Raw genomic sequence first — 22,001 nt, forward strand, 5'->3', positions numbered from 1 at the left:
GGAAACTTAGAATATGGAGAAATAGCAACACTCCTTCACTGATGATGGGGATGTAGAATGGTGCAGCCTCTGTGGAAGACAGTTTAGTGGTTCCTCAAGAAACTAAATATAGAACTATTAATACTACTAATACCATATGATCAAGCAATCCCATTACTAGGGATATAATGAGACGACCTGAAAGCACGGGCATGAACTGGCATTTGCACACCGATGTTCATAGCAGCCTTATTCACAATTGCTAAAATATGGAAACAACCCAAGGGTCTATAAGCAATGTGTGGATAAATAAATAAAATGTGGTGTAAACATATGAATAAATCTTGAGGATATTATGTTGAATGAAATAACTCAAACACAAAAGGACAAATATTGTATGGTCTCACTAATATGAACTGAAATGATGAATAAACTCATGGAGGTAAAGTCTAGAGTATAGGTTACTAGGATATAGGATGTGGATTGAGAATGGGAGCTGATGCTTAATGTACACAGATTTTATTAAAAATAAACTTTATTAAATAAACTTCATTAAAGTTTACTGTAAATGTGTGGAAATAAATAACATTGATGTTAATACATTATAGTAGTTTAACTAACACTGCTGATTTGTAAATGTGATTGTCAATGAAAGGGGTAGTCTGTAGATGTAATATTTCACTGAAACAAAGCAATAGAATAATTTAGGGACTTTGTAACAGCGATTTCAGTGGTGGATGAAGATCATGGTTAATAGATAAGATTGTTCTTCTTTTATAAAGTGTTAGGAATATGGTGATACATGGTAAAATGTCAACTTTGGACAATCATTCACAGTAAAATTGTAATATTTTTGTAGCAGTGGCAAAGAAGATATTATATCAGTTCTAAGGGCAACAATAAGGACATATAAGGGGTATGGGATTTTTACTTTTGAAGTAAATGAAAATGTTCTAAAAATGACTGAGGTGATGACAGCACACTCTGTGATGAAGATGAGAGTCAATGAATGTACACTTTGAACAGATTATACAAAGCCTGGGATTGTATAACTCAGTGAAACACCTGTTGGAGGATGGACTGTGGTTGAACCAACAAATATGAGAACATTCTCTAAAGAAGTGTAACAAATATTTAATACTAATAAGAGTGTTAATAATCAGTGGGGTTGGGAGAAAATACACCAAGTGTAAGATATTGGCTCTAATTAGTAATGTAATGCTAGTGCTCTTTCATAGATTGGAACAATTGTTTCACAACAATGCAAGGTGTTGGTGGTGGAGTAATGTATGGGAGCCCTGTATGATAATATGCATGTTTGGTTTGTCAGTTCACAATTTTTACTATAAACTTATTGTTTATGGGTGTTCATGTATGAAAAATAAACTTCTATTAAGAAAAGTTAAAAAATAAACTTAGTAGTCAGTATGGAAGAGCATTTAACAAATATATCTCAATCCAGTTATGCACAAATAAATAGGTGGTAATTACTACATGGTATCACCACTATCAGAAATGGTAATTCTCCTGAGAAGTACAACACAGTGTCTCACAATCTTTCCTAGACAAATTCTTCAATCTTTGCAGCAGGAGATATTTTTAAATATCTGATTGAAATGATTATCATTTCCTTCCACACTCTTTCTTCTTCTACTCCCCAAATGGTCCAGGACACTCAGAGTTGATTGGCAAAAGCCTAGTATCTACAGCAATATTATTCTCCTGGTAGCAGAAAACAGAAGCATTAGACTACACCCTTCATATGCTAAGTAAATGTTTATGATGGTTGAGGTCCCAGACTCAGTCACTTGTTCCTCATATAGAACCTCTTGAAACAGGCAAATGATGTAGGCTTCTCCAGAGGTCATACGGTAAATGCCAGTCTGGCTCCTAGGACCATTTCCGACATCCATTAAACCAGCAGCAGTAAACAAAGATCATTTATCCAAAGCAACTATCTTTCCCAGCACCTTTCTAAAAGCATTCTTCATGTCCTTATTCCTGAGGCTGAAAATGAGAGGGCTGAGGAAAGGGGTGATGACAGTGTAAGGGATAGCTATGAGTGTGTCGTCTCCCCCTGAAGCTTCTGGCTTCAGATAAACAATAGATGCAAAACCAAAATGGATGATGACCACAGTGAGGTGAGAGGCACAGGTGGAAAATGCCTTCTGCTTGCCCTCAGCTGAAGGGATCCTGAAGATGGTGGAAAGAATGAAGATGTAAGTGAGGATGATGAGCAGAAAGGTGCCCAGCAAGCCTGACACTGAGATCACTGTTACAATGAATTCTGTGAAGTCACTGTCTTGACAGGACAACTTCACAACTGCCTGCATATGGCAGAAAAAGTGTTTCACAAGATTGGGGCTGCAGAAAAAGCCTCTGAATATCAGTGAAGTCTCTATCAGAGAGATGAAGAAACCTCCAGCCCAAGCAGAGGCTAAAAGTTGTCCACATGCCATGTTGGTCATAAGCAAAGGATATCTAAGAGGGCTGCAGATGGCCAGGAAACGATCATACCCCATCAAAGTAAAGATGATAGTGTGGGTGCCACCAAGGCCCAAGAAGAAACACATCTGTAAGGCACAACCCACAACTGAAATGCTTCTCTTCTTGGCCAGTAGATCTGCCAGCATCTTGGGAATGATGGTCAATGTGTAGCAGGTCTCAGAGAAGGAGAGTGCACTGAGAAAGAAGTACATAGGGATGTGGAGGGCTCTGTCCACCCAAGTGAGACTCATGATGGCTATATTACCCATGAGGGTGAGAAGGTAGAGACAGAAGAAGACTACAAAGATGAGGACCTGTATATCTGGATAAAGAGAAAAGCCAACAAGAATGAATTCCTTCAGGATTGTCTGATTGATCCACGTCATTTGAATGTCTGAAATCTGAAAGAAACAACAGGTGAGTATTTCCAGTCATCAACATACCATTATTATTATTATTATTACTATTACTATTACTATTATTATTTATGTTGTAGGAATATTCTTTTTTTCTATTTTTTTAAAATATTACATTAAAAAAAATAAGAGGTACCTATATGCCCTCCACTCCCCTCACCCTACTCCTCCCACGTCAACAACCTCTTTTTCATCAGTGTGGCACATTTATTGCATTTGGTGAATACATTTTGGAACACTGTACACCACATGGATTATAGTTTAAACTGTAGTTTATACTCCCCCCAGTCCATTCAGTGGGTTATGGCAGGATATATAATGTCCAGCATCTGTCCCTGCAGTATCATTCAGGACAACTCCAAGTCCCAAAAATGCCCCCTTATCACACCTCTTCCCTCTCCCTGGACTCAGCAACTCCCATGGCCACTTCCCCATATAAATGATATAATTTCTTCCATTGCTAGAGTCACAATAGTTCTATACTAGAATACCAGTAAGTCCACTCTAATTCATATTTTATTCCTCCATCCTGTGAACCCTGGGATGGCAATATCCATTTCATGAATGGGATTTACTAATTTTAGGACTAAGTTTAGACAGTAGCTTACAATTGTTAGAGAAGACTAACCACTGTCTTTTCCTGAACAAGCCGTTTAGGTACTGAAATCTTAAATAAAAATAAAAAACATGCTGCCTTGCCCCTACTCTGAGAGTGAGGAAGGAATATAGCATAATACCCTTGGATTACTAGTGATTGATTAGGTTATGTGGATGGTATTGGAAAAAAGACCCTTTATGCTTGCAATTGAAATTTTGCTTATTTCTTCATTGCCAAGTTCAGTGTCCTGTAAAATAAATGCCATTTAGTCACTATGAAGCCTTTACAATTCTACATCTGAAGCCTCTGGCTTCTACTTCTATGTTCCTTGTCCTTTTTGTAACACCTTCCCTAGGCCTTGTATTATATTGGGCTATTGTTTTCTTGCCTCACATGCCAAGGTAATCAATAGCTAGCATTTATGCAGTTGTCTATATTTTGTTAAATTCTTTTGAATACTGTGCCTTTTGCTCTTCACACCATAACTGAGAAGTACATAGGACAGTCTTGAAATGTATGTGATAGCAGTGCCATTTTACTTATTTCAGAAATAAGATAATTATATCTAGGAAGTGCCATATTTGAAACTAGAACTCAACTGTTCTGACTTTAATTGTAGATTCTTTCTATTTGACAGATTTCCTCCTTGAGGAAAGTACATACATATCACACATATCTGTATTTCCCAGTATGGTAATTTGGAACAATTTATGAAGGTAATAATACCCAATAAATGTTGGTTGGATGGGGATAATCATCAAAAACAGTACTTAATCTATAAACGATTTCAGTTTTACTTTGTTATTCATCACTATAGATCATGCAATTTTTGGGTGTGAAGATGAACAGACTTTCCATTCTAATTACTTTGGGTTCTGACTGAAATTAAGCATACCCATAATTGAATCTAACTGATGATCCTGAGACAGAAGAAACAGTAGGAAAATGCTGTAAATTACAAATGGTTCCATAAATAATACAAATCTTCTATGTGCTCTACCTCATAAGTTCCTTTGTTTCATTTGGCCTGTTAAATCTGATAAGACCCAAATTCAGTCAAACATACCCACCCGAATCTTTTCTCTTTATCAACCCATTTTTTTTCCATTTTCTTCTCTCTTTCAGTATATCTACACCTTCCTATATGTGAATAATTGTCTCCCAATGACAGCAATAGAATAATTTTTTTGTCCTCTTAACTAAATATATATTTTGGAGACAGTCTAAATTACCCTTTAACATCCTCATGAAGCCTTTCAGTGTGAGTCTTTTTGGTATCCAAATTCACACTCATATCATTGTCCCATTTTTCCCTATATTCAGCCTCCTGCTGTCACTCCAGACTGTTTCAGAGATTCTCTCCCTCTTGGAAAGAGTAAGGCCTTATATGCGTCCCTCTTACTTATGCCCAAGCCATTGTGAAAAATTCCTCCCATCAGTAGATCTTTTGTTGACTCTTCATAGAAACTCTATAAGAAAGATTTTACATGGATTAAAGAACTGAAAGTTTAACTAAATACCCTGAAGGGAAAAATATATTGTCAAAACTAGAACTTGGACCTGGTGTCTTTTGGGCAAAAGCAGAGCGTTTACTCTCGTACTAGCTGCAGAAGAATATGATTTTACAGAGCATGTGTGATCCCCTCCAACATATCCCTTGTGGTTGCTTTCATAGCCACCATTAATTTCTGAACCATTTTGGATATGCAAAGAACCAGCAATACAAATTTGAAAATAACTCCATATTAACAAGTTTTTACTTCATTATTTGTTAAATATTCGCTTCATGAATTATCAACATTAGATTGCAAATGTAAGAATTCTCCTTATTCTGGCATATTCTGATTGTGTATGTGTGGGGAGTAACTATACCCAGCCAACTTCCCCTAGCTCTGAATTTCTCCCTTATATCCATTGTACTATGTCAAAGTTTAAGGATATAGGTCCCCAGATGAAAAATATACACTCTTTCTAAAGTCCAAGAGAGATGGTGATTTGGAGAAAATATGAATTTTTACCCTAAGAATCCTCTTTTTATAGTGAGAAGAGGTAGCCACACCATTTAGAATAGTTTCCTACCTTGTGTATTTTGTAAGGGATCCAATGCCTATTCCTGTCAGGATTATAATTTTCCAAGACAGTCTTCATATTGTTGGAAGCATGCTTTGTTCTCCACTCAAAAGAGGCAGAGATCAACTTGCTATGAAAGCAACGGCCTAAAAACCTGGATCCTTAACTTTACCACCACTAGTTTAGTGACCTGGTAAAATAAAAATCTCTGCTCCTTCCTGAGTTTTGCCAGCAGGAAAGTGAGACTAAAAGGGTCTGCGTTCATGCAAGCTAAAACTTTCTACAGCTTTCAGGTCTTATGACATGATTTATGAGGCTGGGCCATATTTGCTGTGATTAGCTCCCACTACCCACTAAATTAAAATGGCTTATGGCCTTTGCTCCTAACAGTATAGCTATCTTGTCTGCTTATCATCAGGGATTGAAACTTCTCAACTCTAGAGGTTTGGTTCTGGTTAGGAGACCCTAGGGGATTTCTCCCTCTTTGCCATCAGAGGGGGCAGAAAACTTTCTCACCCTACTTTGTAATTGGCTCTCATTAGTTACAGGGCTCTATTTAACCTGTGACTTATAAAATTCTTCAGGGAATCTTTGAGGATTTCAAACTTTCAAAGTTAATACCCTGTCCATGAATAAAGCTTCCTACCACTTCATAAATTTTGTTTTGGCAGGAAGGGGTGAGTGAGAACCTGCATGGCAGCTGCTCATTCGATTCATTCTCCTGCTCACCGTGAATACATTTACTCTTTTCTTTCAAATACTGACTCCCTCCCTGGGTATTTAAGAAAGGTCGACAGTGTGTTAAAAGCTGAACTAAGCACTGTGGAAGAAGAAAAGTATAAGATACAAAAGATGATATCTTTTGACAAGGGTTTATAATGAAGTAGAGGAAAGAAGATGGCATGCCTCATCGCTGTACTGTAAGGAGGGATAAAACAATGACCAACAATCAGTTAATGTAAAAGCAAACCTGGAGTAGGGTGGTCAGGGAAAGTGCCATGGAGCAAAGTTGGAATTCCAGTTCATGGTAGGGTGTAATATCTTGTAATACTCCAGCACTTCCAACTATGCAACAACTATGTAAAATAGATCAAATAATAATGTTTCAAACTATCAGAATGATCAGATTCATATGATGACAATGAGTTTTTTTCTTTATTAGAGAAGTTGTACAGAACAATCATGCAAAAATACAGGATTCCCATATACCACCCCATAAACAACACCTTGTATTGATATGGAACATTTGTTACAATTGATAGAACATTTTTATACTTGCACTATTAATTAAAGCCCATGGTTTAACCAAGGGCTCAATGTGTAATGTAGTTCCATGGATTTAAAAAAAAATTATTCTATTACTGTATATGCAATCTAAAAATTCCCCTCTTAATTATATTCAGATACATATGTCGTTGCTAATTGCATTCACAATGTTGTGCTACCATCACCACCATCCATTACCAAAACATTTCCACTATTCCAAATAGGAACCCTGTACATTTTAAGCCTTAACTTCCCACTCACTATCCCTACCTTCCCCTAGTAACCTATCTTCTAGATTCTGACAAAAAGTTTGCTTATTCTAATTGTTTCAAATCAGTAAGGTCATACAATATTTGTCCTTTCATGTCTGGCTTATTTCACTCAAAATGATGTCTTCAAGGTTCATTTATTTTGAGTGTATCAGGACTTCATTCCTTTACAACTGAATAATATTCCATTGTATGTATTTACATTCATTTATCCATTCATCTTTGAGGAATGCTTGGGTTGCTCCCATCTTTTCACAATAGTGAATAATGCCTCTGTGGCTATTGGTGTGCAAATATCTGAGTCCTTGCTTTCAATTCTTTTAGTAGTGGGATTGCCAGGTCTTATGGTGGTTCTATACTTAGCTTTCTGAGGAACTGCCAAAACAACTTCCACAGTGGCTGCACCATTTTCTTTTGCCACCAGTAATAAATGAATGTTCCTATTTCTCTATGTCTTCTCCAACACTTATTATTTTCTGATGTTCTAAGAGCAGCCATTTGAATGAGTGTGAAACGGTATTTCATTATAGTTTTGGTTTGCATTTCTCTGATGCCTAATGATATTGAATATCTTTTCATGTGCTTTCTGGCCATTTGTGTATATTCTTTGGAGATGTATATGTTCAAGTCTTTTGCCCATTTTAAAAATTTGGCTGTTTGTCTTTTTTTGTTGTTGTTAAGTTGAAGGATTCCTTTATATTGTATGGATATTGGTCTTTTACTAATATATGTTTACAAATATTTTTCCCCATTATGTAGGTTGTCATTTTACTTTCATGATAAAGTCCTACAAGGAACGAAAGTTTTAAAGTTTGATGAGATCCCATTTATCTATTTTGTTTTTTTATTGCTTGTGCTTTGGGTATAAAGTCTAAGAAACCATTGCCTACCTCAAAGTCCTGGAGATGGTTCCCTACATTTTCTTCTAGAAATTTGGTAGTTCTAGCTCTTATATTTAGAACTTTGAGCCATTTTGATTTGATTTTCATATATAGTATGAGATAGGGGTCCTCCTTCTTTTTATGCAAATGGATATCCAGTTTTCCCAGAACCATCTGTTGAAGTGACTATTCTTTTACAACTGAGTCATCTTTACCGCCTTGTAAAAAAAACCAGGTGGCTGTAAATGTAAGGGTTGTTTTCTGAGATTTCATTTCTATTCCAGTGGTCTATATGTCTGTCCTTATCCAAGTGCAATACTGTTTTTATTACTGTGACTTTGTAATTAGTAATTTATAATTTTAATTAGTAATTACTGTAAACAGTAATTTTAAGATAGGGCAGAGTAAGTCCTCTGATATCATTCGTCTTTTCCAAAGTGACTTTAGCTGTTGGAGGCCCTTACTCTTCCATATAAATTTGATGATTGACTTCCATTACTGCAAAGGAGGTTTTTGAAATTTTGTTGAATCTATAAATTGCTTTGGGTAGGATTGATAACTTAACAATGTTTAGTCTTCCAATCCATGAACACGGAATGCTCTCCCATTTATTTAGACCTTCTTTGATATCTTTTACAATGTTTTGGAGCTTTCTGTGTACAAGTCCTTTACAACCTTGGTTAGATTTATTCCTAGATATTTAATTCTTCTGGTTGCTATTGTGAACGGAATTTTTTATTGCTTTCTTCTTCTGATTGTTCATTACTCATGTATAGAAACACTACGGGGTTTTAATCTTGTATCCTACCCCTTGCTGAATTAATTTATTAGTTCTACGAGATTTGTTGTGGATTTTCAGAAATTTCTGTGTGTAGGATCATATCATTTGCAAATAGGAAAATTTTTACTTCTTCCATTATAATATGGATGCCTTTTGTTTCTTTTCCTTGCCTAATTGCTCTGGCAAGAACTTCCAGTACAATGTTGAATAACAGTGGAGACAGTGGGCATCCCTGTTTTTTTTCTGATCTTGGAGGGAAACTGTCCAGTCTTTCACCATTAAGTAGGATGTTAGCTGTAGGCTTTTCATATATGCCCTTTAAGAGGAAGTTTCCTTTAATTCCCGGTGTTCTAAGTGTTGTTGTTTTTTTTAATCAAGAAAGAGTGCTGTTTTCTGTCAAATGCCTCTTCTGCATTGATTGACATGATTGTAGCAGTTTGGTTATTGTTTATGAATTCCAAAAATAGATATTGGATTATATTTGTAAACTGATCGGTTTCTATGGGCATATTATATTGTATTGGACTCAGAGATTTCATTTTCATTTGATTAAATTATGATTAAGGCTTTGATTGGGCCAAGTCAGTAGGACGTTGAAATCCCGCCCCCTTGGTGAGTAGGGACTCACAGAGAAAACTACATGGCAGAAGAGAGAGTTTGGAGTTTTTGATCCTGGAGGCCAGAAGTAAGCACATGGAGAAGCAGTTAACATGAGAAAAGAGAGAAGGCCCTATTAGACACAGCACAGGCCCTGGGACAAGAGACGAGTTATTTTGCCCGACAGTTTATAGTGGCCTTGTGGTGAGAGCAGAGCTGCTGAACCCAGAGAGAAAGGAGCCCCAGAAAGAGACAAGACTTGTTCCAGCCTGCGACTGAGAATGGAAGAAGCTGGGGCCACAGAGCATTGGGAGGAGGAGAAAGACTGAATCCTTTGCAGACATCACCTGCCATCTTTTGTCTACATGTGGCAACAAACTCTGGGTGAGAAATTACCTTGAGCTGGACTCTTTAGGGCCTTGTGCCTGGAAGCTTCTATGCCAAATAAATATCCTTTATAAAACCAACCAATTTCTGGTATTTTGCATCAGCACCCCTTTGGCTAATACAATGATCATGCATTTTTGGTTTTTTTTTGCCTTCATTCTGTTAATGTGTTGTATTCCATTAATTGATTTTCTTATGTTAAAACAACCTTGCATACCAGGGATTAATCCCACTCGATCACAGTTTATAATTCTTTTAATATACTGTTGGAGTGGGTTTGCTATTGTTTTGTTGAGGATTGGTGCATCTATATTCAAAAGAAATATTATTCTGTAGATTTCTTTTCTTGTAATATCTTTATCTTGTTTGTGGGAAAGTGATGTTGGCCTTGTAGAATGAGTTAGGGAGTGTTTCTTTTCAGTTTTTTTGGAAGACTTTGAGCAGAATTGTAGTTAAGTCTTCTTGGAACTTGGAAGGTTTGGAAGAATTCTCCTGTGAAGCTGTCTAGTCCTGAGCTTTTCTTTTTTGGGAAGTTTCAGATTAGTGGTACAATTTCTTTATTAGTAATTGTTTCCTTGAGCTCTTCTATTTGTGTTTGAGTCAATGTAGGTAGTTTGCATGTTTCTGAGAATTTGTCCATTTCCTCTAGGCTATCTAATTTATTGGCATACTTTGGTTCATAGTATCAATTTATAATCCTTTTTATTTCATGGGGTCAGTACTAATGCACACTTTTTCATTTCTGATTTTTGCTAATTGTATCCTCCCTCTTTTTCTTTGTCAGTCTAGCTAAAGGTTTGCTGATTTTATCGATCTTTTCAAAGAACCAACTTTTCTTAATTTTTTTAATTTCATTTATATCTGCTCTAATCTTTGTTATTTCCTTCCTTTGCTCACTTTGGGTTTAGTTTACGCTTCTTAATCTATTTCTTTCAGATTTGGATTCAGGTCTCTGATTTGAAGCCTTTCTTCTTTTTGTATTTAAGCCTTGAGAGTTACAAATTTACCTCTCAGCACTGCCTCTGCTGTATCCCGTATTTTGATATGCTGTATTTTCATTTTCATTTGCCTCCAGATATTTTCTGTTTTCACTTCTGATTTCCCTTTAACCCATTGGTTATTTAAGAGCAAGTTATTTATTTCCACATATTTTAAATTTTCCATTTCTCCCTGTTATTGATCACTAGCTTCATTCCCCTGCTGTCGAAGAAAATACATTGCATGATTTCAATATTTTTTTAATTTTTTGAGAACTGTTTTGTGATTCAGCATATGGTCTATCTGGAGAGTAATCTATGTGCTCTCCAGAAGAATGTGTATACTGTTTTCATTGGTTGCTGTGTTCTATATATGTCTGTTAGGTCTAGTTAGTTAAGTGTATCATTCAAGTCCTATAATTCCTTACTGATCTGACTAGATAATCGATCCATTATTGAGAGTGGTGTGTTAGTCTCCTAATATTAATGTAGAACTATCAATTTATCCTTTCAATTGGTCAGTATTTGCTTCATATATTTTGGGGCTCTGCTTTTAGTTGCATATATATTTATAACAGTTACATTTCCCTGTTGAAATGATTCCTGTATCAGTAGGTATGCCTGTCTTTGTCTCTTGTAATTGCTTTTTTACTTAAAATCTATTTTATCTGTTGTTAGTATAACAACTCCAGCTCTCTTTTGGTTACTACTTGCACGGCATATATTTTTCCATCCTTTCACATTTAACCTACTTGTATCTTTGACTTTAAGGTGAGTTTCTTGCAGACACAAATAGTAGAGTCATGCTTTTTGATCTATTCTTCCAATCTTCCTTTTGACTGGAGAGTTTAATCCATTTTACATTTAAAGTCACTACTGACAATACAGGAATTTCTTCTGCCATTGAACCACTGTCTATTGTCCTTTCCTTCAATTCTGAAGAACTCCCTTTAGCATTGTATGTAGGGCTGACCTAGTAGTGATGAACACCCTCAGTTTTTCTTTTTTTTTTTCCCTGAGAATGTCTTAAACTCTCCCCCATTTTTGGAAGAGAATCTTGCCAGATATAAAATAAAATTCCTGGCTGGCACTTGTTTTCCTTCAACACTTTAAGTATTTCAATTCGCTGTCTTCTTTCCTCTATGGTTTCTGTTGAGAAATTGACACTCAGTCTGATTGGGACTCCCTTGTACATAAGATGTTGCTTTTCTCTTGTAGCTTTCGAACTTCCTCCTTATCCTTTGCAATTGATAGTGTAGTCAGTATATGATAGGGTATATTTTTCTTTATGTTTATCTTGTATGGTGTTTTCTGAGTTTCTTGGATGTACATATTCCCTCCTTTTGCTAAGTTTGGGAAGTTCTTTGTCATTATTTCATGGCTATTCCTTCTGCCTTTTTCTCTCTTTTTTTTCTCCCTCTGGGACTCCCTAAATGTAAATATTGGTGTGTTTGATGGTGTTCATAATTGTTTTAAGCTATTTTTCCTTTAATATTTTTTCTTTCTGCTCCTCACCCTCACTCATTTCAAGTCTGTGAGAACACTGACTTCTGCCAGCTTGTCTGCTCTTAAAACCCTCCTGGGCATTCTTTTCAGTTATAGTGGTCTTTGACTCCAGCAAGTTTATTTGGTTCCTTTTTAAAATTTCTATTTCTTTATTTCAACTCTTATATTGTTCATTCTTTTCCTAACTTCCTTTAGTTTTTTCTCTGTATTCTCCATTCCTTGAGCCTTTTTAAGATCATTTTTAAAAAGTGCTTTGCTTGATGTATCCATTTTCTCTTTTCTTCACTGCTGTTTTCTGTATTTTTATCCCCTTCCCTTTGGATGGGCCATCATTTCCTGTTTCTTTGTCTTGTAATCTTTTTATTGTGCATTGTACATTTTAATGTCTTAAAATGTCAACTCTGAGATTTACTTGCTGGGATGTCTGTTCTCCCTGTCTTTCTGGGCCTGTTTTGCTCTGGGCTTTTGCTTGTTAGTTGTTTTGGAGTTCCCCTGTTTGCAGGAGTTTGGTTTTTCCCTTTTGTTTCCCAGGGGACAGGCTTCCCTCTTCTGGATATTTGTAGCCCACAGAACTTTGTCCCAGACTGTCCTCCCCTACAAAATTTGCACTCCTTTTATTGTCTTATTCTGCTTTTGCCTGGAAAGCAAATTCTGGGAGGAGAGTCTCCCCAGATAATATTCTCCCAAGGCTGTCCTTTCCAGTCAATCAGGGCCAGTGACCCACTAAGAAGAGGCAGACCAGCTCCAAAGTTTCCTGGGGAAGGTGTCAGGAAGGGCACCAAACCCTTCTCTGATGGCTCCCAAAGTTGACCTATTTTGGCTTGTCCAGCTAATAAAGACTTTCAGGTAACTTTCCCCCACAGCCATGAAGAAGTGCTGCATCTTTAAATCTCCACTGCCTCCACTTCTCTCTCAGGAGGGTTGAAACAATGGCTACTGCCACCTTTGTCTTGGGCGGGGTTTGAAACTATAACTGCCTTCAGAGCCAGGACCCAGCCAACAAAATATGGTAATCAAAAGTCACTATGGGGGTGGGGGTGGGGTATATTTTTTGAATGTAACATTAAAAAAATAAAGACAAAAAAAGGGGAGGTAGAGATGGAGAGGGAGAAAAAATGCAAGAATAAGGACAATCATTAAAAATGAGATTCACTTGTTGACAAAAAAAAAGTCACTATCGCTGATCAGCCATGCTCAGCACATTCTTGAGAAAAAGGATTTTTATGTCCTTTTCTATCTCCAGCAGCTAGATAGGAATTGGACCCCACAGCAGCCTGCTATGAGAGTGTGGCATGGGTTCCTGTAGCCACCGCATAGAGAAATTTAAAATTCTTTATAATAATTTGTGAGCCCTTTCCTCCAGCTCTTTCCTTGATGCTGTACAATGTTCTTCTGGTCTCAAGATTCTCAGAAGTTTCAAAATAGTTGTTTCTGGCAGTTTCTGCCTGTTTAATTGCTGTTTTGGTGGAAAGACCGAGTCCTATTAGAGCTTCCTATTCCATCATCGTCCCCAAAACTTGACAATGAAATTTAAAAAAAAAATTTTTTTGAAGAAGCTTTAGATTACATAAATGATGCATTAAAAATAGAGGGGGATTCCCATATACCCCACCTCTTCCCCCTCCCACACTTTTCCCCATTAACATCTTTGATTAGTGTAGTACATTTGTTAAAATGGATGAACACATATTGAAGCATTGTTATTAACCATGGTCAATAGTTTACATTATAGTTTATACTCCACACTGTACATTTTTATAGGTTTTGACAAAATGTATAATGGACTGTATCTGTCATTGCAATGTCATTCAGAACAATTCCAATGTCCTCAAAGTGCCTCATGTTATACCTGTTCTTCCCTCACATTCCCCTCAGAACCTCTGGTGGCCACTGCCTTTATATCAGTGTTACAAGTTCTTCTGTTGTTAGAACATTATTAAGTTTACTTTAGTTCATAGTTGCATTCCCAACTTATGTTGGTTCATTCCACAGTCTTGAGGATTTTAGGATAATGATTCTTACTCTGTTTCTGATTAAGAAGGAGCTTAGATTCCATGAGGCAGATGGATGGAACTATCTTGCTTGCAGTTGTAGATACTCCCTGCTTTTTTGGGATGGATGTTGTCTGTCATCATCATTTTGTTAGTTGTTCTGGTGAGTCCAACGAACTGGAGAGTGGGCCTAAAGATTTAAGTCTTTGGTACATGTATTTAATGGAATACACATAATCAAAGTATATATATATATATGTATATATACACCACATATATATATATATATGGATGGGAAAAAGTACTTGAAAAGATGCTCAACATTTTTGACCATTAGGGCATACAAATAAAAAGCAATGCAATTCCACTACCCAGTTTTTAGAATGTCTAAATATCTAAAATGAGAAATGATTGGCAATAAAAATCGTGACTATGTGAAAGAACTGTAAATCTCACACAGTGCCTGTGGGACTATAAAATATTATAATTTTCTTAGGATCTGAATCTTGTCCCCCACAAAAGGCATATCCAGGTCCACCCCCCCCCCAATCTTGTGGGTTTGAAACCATTTGTAAGTAGGACCTTTGAAGAGGTTTTTTGTTACACTATGCCAAAACTCAATGAGGGAGGGCCTTAATCCAAAATGGCTCAAGTCCTTATAAAAAAGAAAATTGGATACAGAAAGAGAAGACAATGGGAGCAGCCAGAAACTGGAAGTCAAAGGAAACTGGAGTAGAAAGAAGAATATGCTCACTGGACTTGCCATGTGACAGAAAAGCCAAGGATCACTGAACGCCAACTTCAAAATGCTGGAACCTTCAGGGAAAATGCATTGTTTTGTTAATGCCTCAATTTTGGCCTTCTGCTAGCCTCAAACTCATGATCCAATAAATCCCCTGTTTTTACGCCAACCCAGTGTATGGTATTTGTTTAGCAGTTAGGAAAAGCAGTTAGGTTTTTTTTTCATGAATGTAAGTACTGCTATTACAAATGCCTAAAAATTTGGGAAAAACTTTGAAATTTAGTAATGGGTAGAGGCTGGCAGAAATGTGAAGTGCTTGATAGAAAAAGCCTAGTTACTCTGAAGAGACTGTCAGTAGAAATATTGACCTTAAAACTATTTCCCACAAAGAGATTGAGAGGTGAGGAATTTTCTTAATTGTTGGTTTGTTTTTTATTATTATTATTGAAGTAATGAAAATGCATTAATAATGATTGACATGATAAATGCACAAGTATGTGATTATAGAAATACCATTCATTGTACACTTCGGATGAATCATATGCTTTATTAATATGTATCAATAAAATTTAATTTGTTTAAAAAAAACTATTTCCAATGAGACCTTAAAAGGAAATGATGAATGTGTTATTGGAAACTGGAGGAAAGGTGATGTTTGTTATACAGGGACAGGGCACTTGGTAAAATTTTGTTCTGATGTGAAAGTGAAAGTGAAATTTGTTAGCAATGAACTTAGATATTTAGCTGAAGCAATTTCCAAGCTAAGTATGGAAGGTGCAGCCTGACTTCTTGCAGCTTACAATGAAATGCAGGAGAAAGGGATAAGCTGAGAACTGAACTCTTAAGCACAAAAGAAACAAGCAATTGATGATTCAGAAAATTACCAACCTATCCAGAGTGTGCTCTGAGACTAGGGCCATAAGCAGGTCAATCAGGGCTCTTTGACCTTTCAGGAAATGAGTGGCCAGAGGACAAGGCTCCATGTGAGGATTTAACTGAACAATCCTTTGCTAAGGAGAGTTTGGTTGAACATGGATTGAGTCAGCCATTTCAGTGGAAGTCAAAATTGAAAATGTAGTCATACAGGAAGGATCTTTGGAATATGCTATTGTCTTATGGTTTGGGCCCACTGGAACTACATGTAAAGTTATAAAGGTAGAATTAGTATCTGTGAAATTTGTATGAACAGAAGCAATGCTTGAAAGTGACAGATAGGGATGAGCTGAAGGAAGAATGACTTCAGGGGCAAAACCATGGAAGCCAAGGTCTGGACCAAAGAGATCTCCTTGGGCCAAGAGAGCAGGGCCATCCATATGTATGGAACGGGTATGTCTGTCTCTGCACTTGGAGACGACAGGTCATCTCTCCCTGGACTTGGAGAGGGTAGGACTTGCCTGCCATTGTTTAGGGAGAGTTATTCCACCCTATGCTCGGAGATGATGGGGCCTGTGATCTGGAATTAGCAGAGAGTCTGACATCAGTAATTCTGATGTTCCCGCTTGTTCATGATTCCTGCACAAGCACTTGGAAGTGATCGGGCTGCTGCTCCAGCATGCCTGGAGGACAAAGAATCAAGCTACAAATATCTCTCAGACCTTGAGACCTAATGGAGTTTGCCCTGGTTTTCAGACTTGTTTGCGAACTGTAACCCCTGTTTTCCTTCTAATTTTTTCCCATTTGGAATGGGGATGTTTATCCTATGCCTGTATATTGGAAGCAGATAAGGTATTTTGCTTTATAGGTTTCACAGACTCATAAATGGAGGGGAATTTTGTCCTAGGAAGGACCTCACCCAAAACTGATTTTCATGAGCTGTTTTACTTTTTCTAAACTGGATTAAGGATTTGGGGACGTTGTGATAGAATTAACGTATTTTTGCATTTGGGAAGTACATGTCTTGTGGGCATTCAGTGGGCAGACTGTTGGGGGTTTAATCATGTCTCAACAAAAGACATGTTCAAGTACTAGCCCCTGCTGCTGTAAGTGTGAACCCATTTGTGAACAGTACCTTTAAAAGTGTTATTAGTATTGGCGCGACCAAACTGAAAGAGGGTGAACCTTAATCCAATATGGCTGAAGTACCTATAAGCAAAGGAAATTGGACACAGGAAGAGAAGCCATAGGGAGCAACAAGAAGCTGGAAGTCAATGGAACACAGAAGAGAAAAAAGGTGCTGCATGTGCATTGTGATGTGGCAGAAAAGCCAAGGATCACTGCCAACCAGCCCCAGAATGCTAGAGTCTTCAGGGCAAAAGCATTGCCTTTTTCATGCCTCAATTTTGGACTTCTTCTAGCTTTAAAACAATAAGCAAATAATTCTCAGTGTTTAATCCAACCCATTGTATGGTATTTGTTTTACCAGCTAGGAAATTAAGACAAATCCCTTTGGAAAATAGTTTGTTAATTTCTAAAAATGTTTAACTAAATCTCTTCCAGTTCTACAAGATAGCATGAGCTCACTTTTCCCTGCTCCTCACCTCTAAATACAACTAAATAACCTGAAAATAAATCAAGGGACATTCACAGCAGGTCTCTGAAATATATTAATAAAAGGTGAACCACTTTGAGATCTCAGGACTTGAAGAATGATACCACTATGAATTTCCTAGGTTTCCTTTTTATCCTTCCTATATCCAAGTCTGGGCCTTGGAACCCCCTGAAACTTACAACCTGGAACCCTCAACAGGAATAAAAAGGAAGGAAGGAAGGGAGGGAGGGAGGGAAAGAGGGAGGGAGGGGGGAAAGAAAAGGAAAGAAAGAAAGAGAGAGAGAGAGAGAGAGAGAGAGAGAGAGAGAGAGAGAGAGAGGAGAGAGAGTCTGTTATCTCAGGTTAAAAGCTGGGAAAGCATAAGACCAGCAGGGACTTAAATGGGAGACTCATATCTAGTGACAATGAGATCCTAATCTGCCTGCAGCTATAATGCCATTAGAGCTGTTTGTTGTACCAGCCTAACTCCCACAGCACATCAGCTAGATAGACCTCATCTTCCCACAGTAGTGTGCCAACAGAATCTGGGATGGGAAAATCATCTATGGTAGGTTGAATTATGTATCCTAACAAATACTTCTCCTTAATCCTAATTTGCAACCTGGATGTGAACCCATTGTAAATGGAACCTTTAGAAAGCGGTTATTTTTAGTTAAGGAATAGTCCAACTGAATGAGAGTGGACCTTAATATGGGTTACCAGACAACTTATAAAAAGAACCTGTAAGTCATTGAAGCAAGAAAGGAAAGGACATTTCCATGTGATGAGAGCAGGAAATCAAGCCAAGGAACCCTCAAAATTGCTGGCAGCCAGGATCAGAATGTACACATGCTAAGAGAAAGCACGTATTATCAGGGAGGGCCACCAGAACCTATATGCAAAATATAAACAAGGCAAAATAGAAGAATCTAAATAGGGTCAAGAGTCTTCCAACATTATATCAGAAATATCCAGGATACAACTGAAAATCATTTGTTATCCAAAAACTAAGATTTCAACTTATTTAGAAAGGACAATGAATTGATGTTGATACTTAGTGAATCACATATTATAACTGACAAAGATTTTGCATCTGGCATCATAAAATTCATTTAACGAGCAATTACAAATTCCCTTGTGTGATGATTAGGCTACTGTGTCAACTCGGCCAGGTAATTGTGCCCAATTGTTCGGTCAAGCAAGCACTGGCTTAAGTGTAATACAAGGGCATTTATGGACTTTCATCACCATTGACTTTACTGCCATGGTAAATCATAGATAGCTGGTTATAATTACATCAATCAGGGAGATTGCCACCAGCAATAAGTGATGTATAACCCAATCAGTTGAATCCCTTAAAAGGGGAAGTGATTCCAGCATTGAGAGAGAATTTCCCAGACCATCTTTGGACAGCCAACATTTCCCAGAATGCGTCAAGAACCTTCACTGGACTTTCATTGCAGCCCCTGGCTGTGGCCTGCCTGCGGAACCTGGACTTGTGCATCCCCATCATTGTGTGAGATACTTTTATAGAATCTCATATTACTGACAGATAGCTCTTGTTGATTCTGTTCCCCTAGAGAAGCCTGACTAATATGTCTTGTAACATGTGAAAAATAGAAAACCTCAGCAAAGCAAAAGAAATTATTTTAAAAATACAGATTATAAAAATGAAAAATACAATAATCAAAATTTTAAAAGGAAATAAGGGAAAAGGTTCAATAGTAGAGTGGAGAAGACAGAGGAATTCAACTTAATTTGAGTAACAGTGAGAAAATAGACTGAAAGAAAAAGAACAGAGCCTGGAGAGTTGTGAGAAAATAACAAAAGATCTGTAATTTGTATCACCAGCATCTCAGAGAGAGAAAAAGAAAGAATATGGGGCTGAAAGATTACTGGAATAAATAAGTCTTTGAACAAATTTTCTCAATTTTTCCCAAATTTGCAGAATCAATTAGTTGAGAAACATCAAATAGCATAAACCCGAATAAATTAATGCAAGAACATCATAATTAAACTTCTGGAAACTAAAGACAAATAAACAAAACCTAACATCTACCTGAAACTGTACACACACACACATGCACACAAACACACACACACATTTAGGGAAATGCTACATATGCCACATGTAAGGAACACAAATATGAGTGACAATGGGTCTCTCATAAGAAACCACAGACTACAGAAGAAAATGGCACAATATTTTTCAAGCAATAACATAAGAAATCTGTCAATCAAAAATCCAGTATTCAGAAAAACTAATCTTGAAGAATGAAGGGGTAATGAAGACATTATCAGAAGAAGGAAAACTAAGAGAATTTTTTTACTAGCAACCCTCTCTTAAAGAATAGTGAATGGAAATTCTAAAAAGAGAAATGAAATGATAGCATAAGAAGTATTGGAACTTATATAAGAAAGAATAACAATGGAATGGGTACATAAGGATAAATATAATAGACTGTCCTTCTTGTGAACTATCTAAATCATATTTAATGGTCAAATCAAAAATTGTAAAAATACTCTTGGTACTTAATACATGTAGGAAAAAAACATTGAGAAACTTATCTTTTACAAGTGGGAGGCTGAAGGGACCTAACAAAGTAAGGTTTTAATACTTCACTTGAAGTGATGAAATATCGGTATCAGTACAAGTTATGTATGCATATTGTAATACATGTGGTAACCACTATGATAAATATATATACTCAAAAACAGCATAGATAAAATGAGAATGGAATTCTTACTCTCAGAAAAGCAATGAAACACAAAGAATAATGAGAAACAAAGGAATAGAACAGAAAAAAAAATAATAAAATGAGAGAATTAAGCCCAAACATATCAATAATTACTTTAATTGTAAATAGGTCTTAATATATACAAATTAAGAGGAAGCAATTGGCAGAAAGGGATAAAAATCAAGACTCAACTATATGATGTTCACAGGAAACTCGCTGCAACTATAACATAGTTACCTTGACTGTAAAAAAAAATAAAGAAAGGAAAAAAGATATAGCATGCTAACATTAATTTTTTTAAAAAGCAGGAGTCACTATATGTTTCTCAATGCTCACATAGGTTGGGGTCTGTGCCTCAGGATTTTCAGAGGTCCTGGCCACCACCTCAGTGCTTGGAGAGGGTGGAGCCTTCACCCCAGTGTTTGGGGAAAGTATGGTCACTATACAGGTGCCTGGAGTGGGTGGGGTTCCACTCCATCAGGCTGGAAGAACAAACTGTTGATTCAAAAATGACTCTCAGACCTTGATATTGAATGGAGTTTTCCCTGCTGGGTTTCAGAATTGTTTGAGACCCCTGATCCCTGTATTTCCACTCAGAGGATACTCAGAGTTGATTGGCAAAATCTAGTATCTACAGTGATATTATTCTCCTGGTATTGGAAAATAGAAGCATTGGACTACTTCCTTCACATGCTAAGTAAATGCTTATGATGGCTGAGGTCCCAGACTTATTCACTTGTTCCTCATATTGAACCCCTGGGAACTGGCAAATGGTACAGGTTTTCCCAGATGTCATAAGGTAAATGCCACACTGACTCCTGAAGTCATTTCAGCATCCATTAAACCAGCAGCAGTAAACAAAGATCATTTATCCAAAGCAACTATCTTTCCCAGCACCTTTTTAAAAGCAGTCTTCATGTCCTTATTCCTGAGGCTGAAAATAAGAGGGCTGAGGAAAGGGGTGATGACAGTGTAAGGGATAGCTATGAGTGTGTCGTCTCCCCCTGAGGCTTCTGGCTTCAGATAAACAATAGATGCAAAACCAAAATGGATGATGACCACAGTGAGGTGAGAGGCACAGGTGGAAAATGCCTTCTGCTTGCCCTCAGCTGAAGGGATACTGAAGATGGTGTAAAGAATGAAGATGTAAGTGAGGATGATGAGCAGAAAGGTGCCCAGCAAGCCTGACACTGAGATCACTGTTACAATGAATTCTGTGAAGTCACTGTCTTGACAGGACAACTTCACAACTGCCTGCATATGGCAGAAAAAGTGTTTCACAAGATTGGGGCTGCAGAAAAAGCCTCTGAATATCAGTGAAGTCTCTATCAGAGAGATGAAGAAACCTCCAGCCCAAGCAGAGGCTAAAAGTTGTCCACATGCCATGTTGGTCATAAGCAAAGGATATCTAAGAGGGCTGCAGATGGCCAGGAAACGATCATACCCCATTAAAGTGAGGATGATACAGTTGGTGCCACCAAGACCCAAGAAGAAACACATCTGTAAGGCACAACCCACAACTGAAATGCTTCTCTTCTTGGCCAGTAGATCTGCTAGCATCTTGGGAATGATGGTCAATGTGTAGCAGGTCTCAGAGAAGGAAAGTGCACTGAGAAAGAAGTACATAGGGATGTGGAGGGCTCTGTCCACCCAAGTGAGACTCATGATGGCTATATTACCCATGAAGGTGAGAAGGTAGAGACAGAAGAAGACTACAAAGATGAGTACCTGTATATCTGGGTAAACAGAAAAGCCAACAAGAATGAATTCCTTCAGGATTGTCTGATTGATCCACATTGTTTGAATGTCTGAAATCGAAAGAAACAACAGGTGAGTATTTCCAGAGTCA

At 37.3% G+C, this 22,001-nt stretch overlaps 2 protein-coding genes across 2 annotated transcripts; both read right to left on the bottom strand.

Annotated features, from left to right (window-relative positions):
• Positions 1-1,916: 1,916 nt before the first annotated feature.
• On the bottom strand, positions 1,917-2,876 carry OR10X1 (olfactory receptor family 10 subfamily X member 1; the record flags this gene model as incomplete). The annotated part of the gene is made up of 1 exon (XM_004474256.4): positions 1,917-2,876. A coding segment is annotated over one exon (960 nt), but the record flags the coding sequence as incomplete, so codon positions are not given.
• An 18,140-nt stretch (positions 2,877-21,016) lies between these two features.
• On the bottom strand, positions 21,017-21,949 carry LOC101434144 (olfactory receptor 10X1-like). The gene has a single exon (XM_004474257.5). The coding sequence runs from the start codon at positions 21,947-21,949 to the stop codon at positions 21,017-21,019; it is 933 nt and encodes a 310-aa protein (XP_004474314.2).
• Between the last annotated feature and the right edge of the window lie 52 nt (positions 21,950-22,001).

This window comes from Dasypus novemcinctus, chromosome 13 (genome assembly GCF_030445035.2).
Source record: "Dasypus novemcinctus isolate mDasNov1 chromosome 13, mDasNov1.1.hap2, whole genome shotgun sequence".
NCBI classification, from domain to species: Eukaryota; Metazoa; Chordata; class Mammalia; order Cingulata; family Dasypodidae; genus Dasypus; species Dasypus novemcinctus.

Coding starts and splice junctions, on each gene's coding strand:
- LOC101434144 (XM_004474257.5), bottom strand. CDS start 21,949: ATGTGGATCAATCAGACAATCCTGAAGGAATTCATTCTTGTTGGCTTT.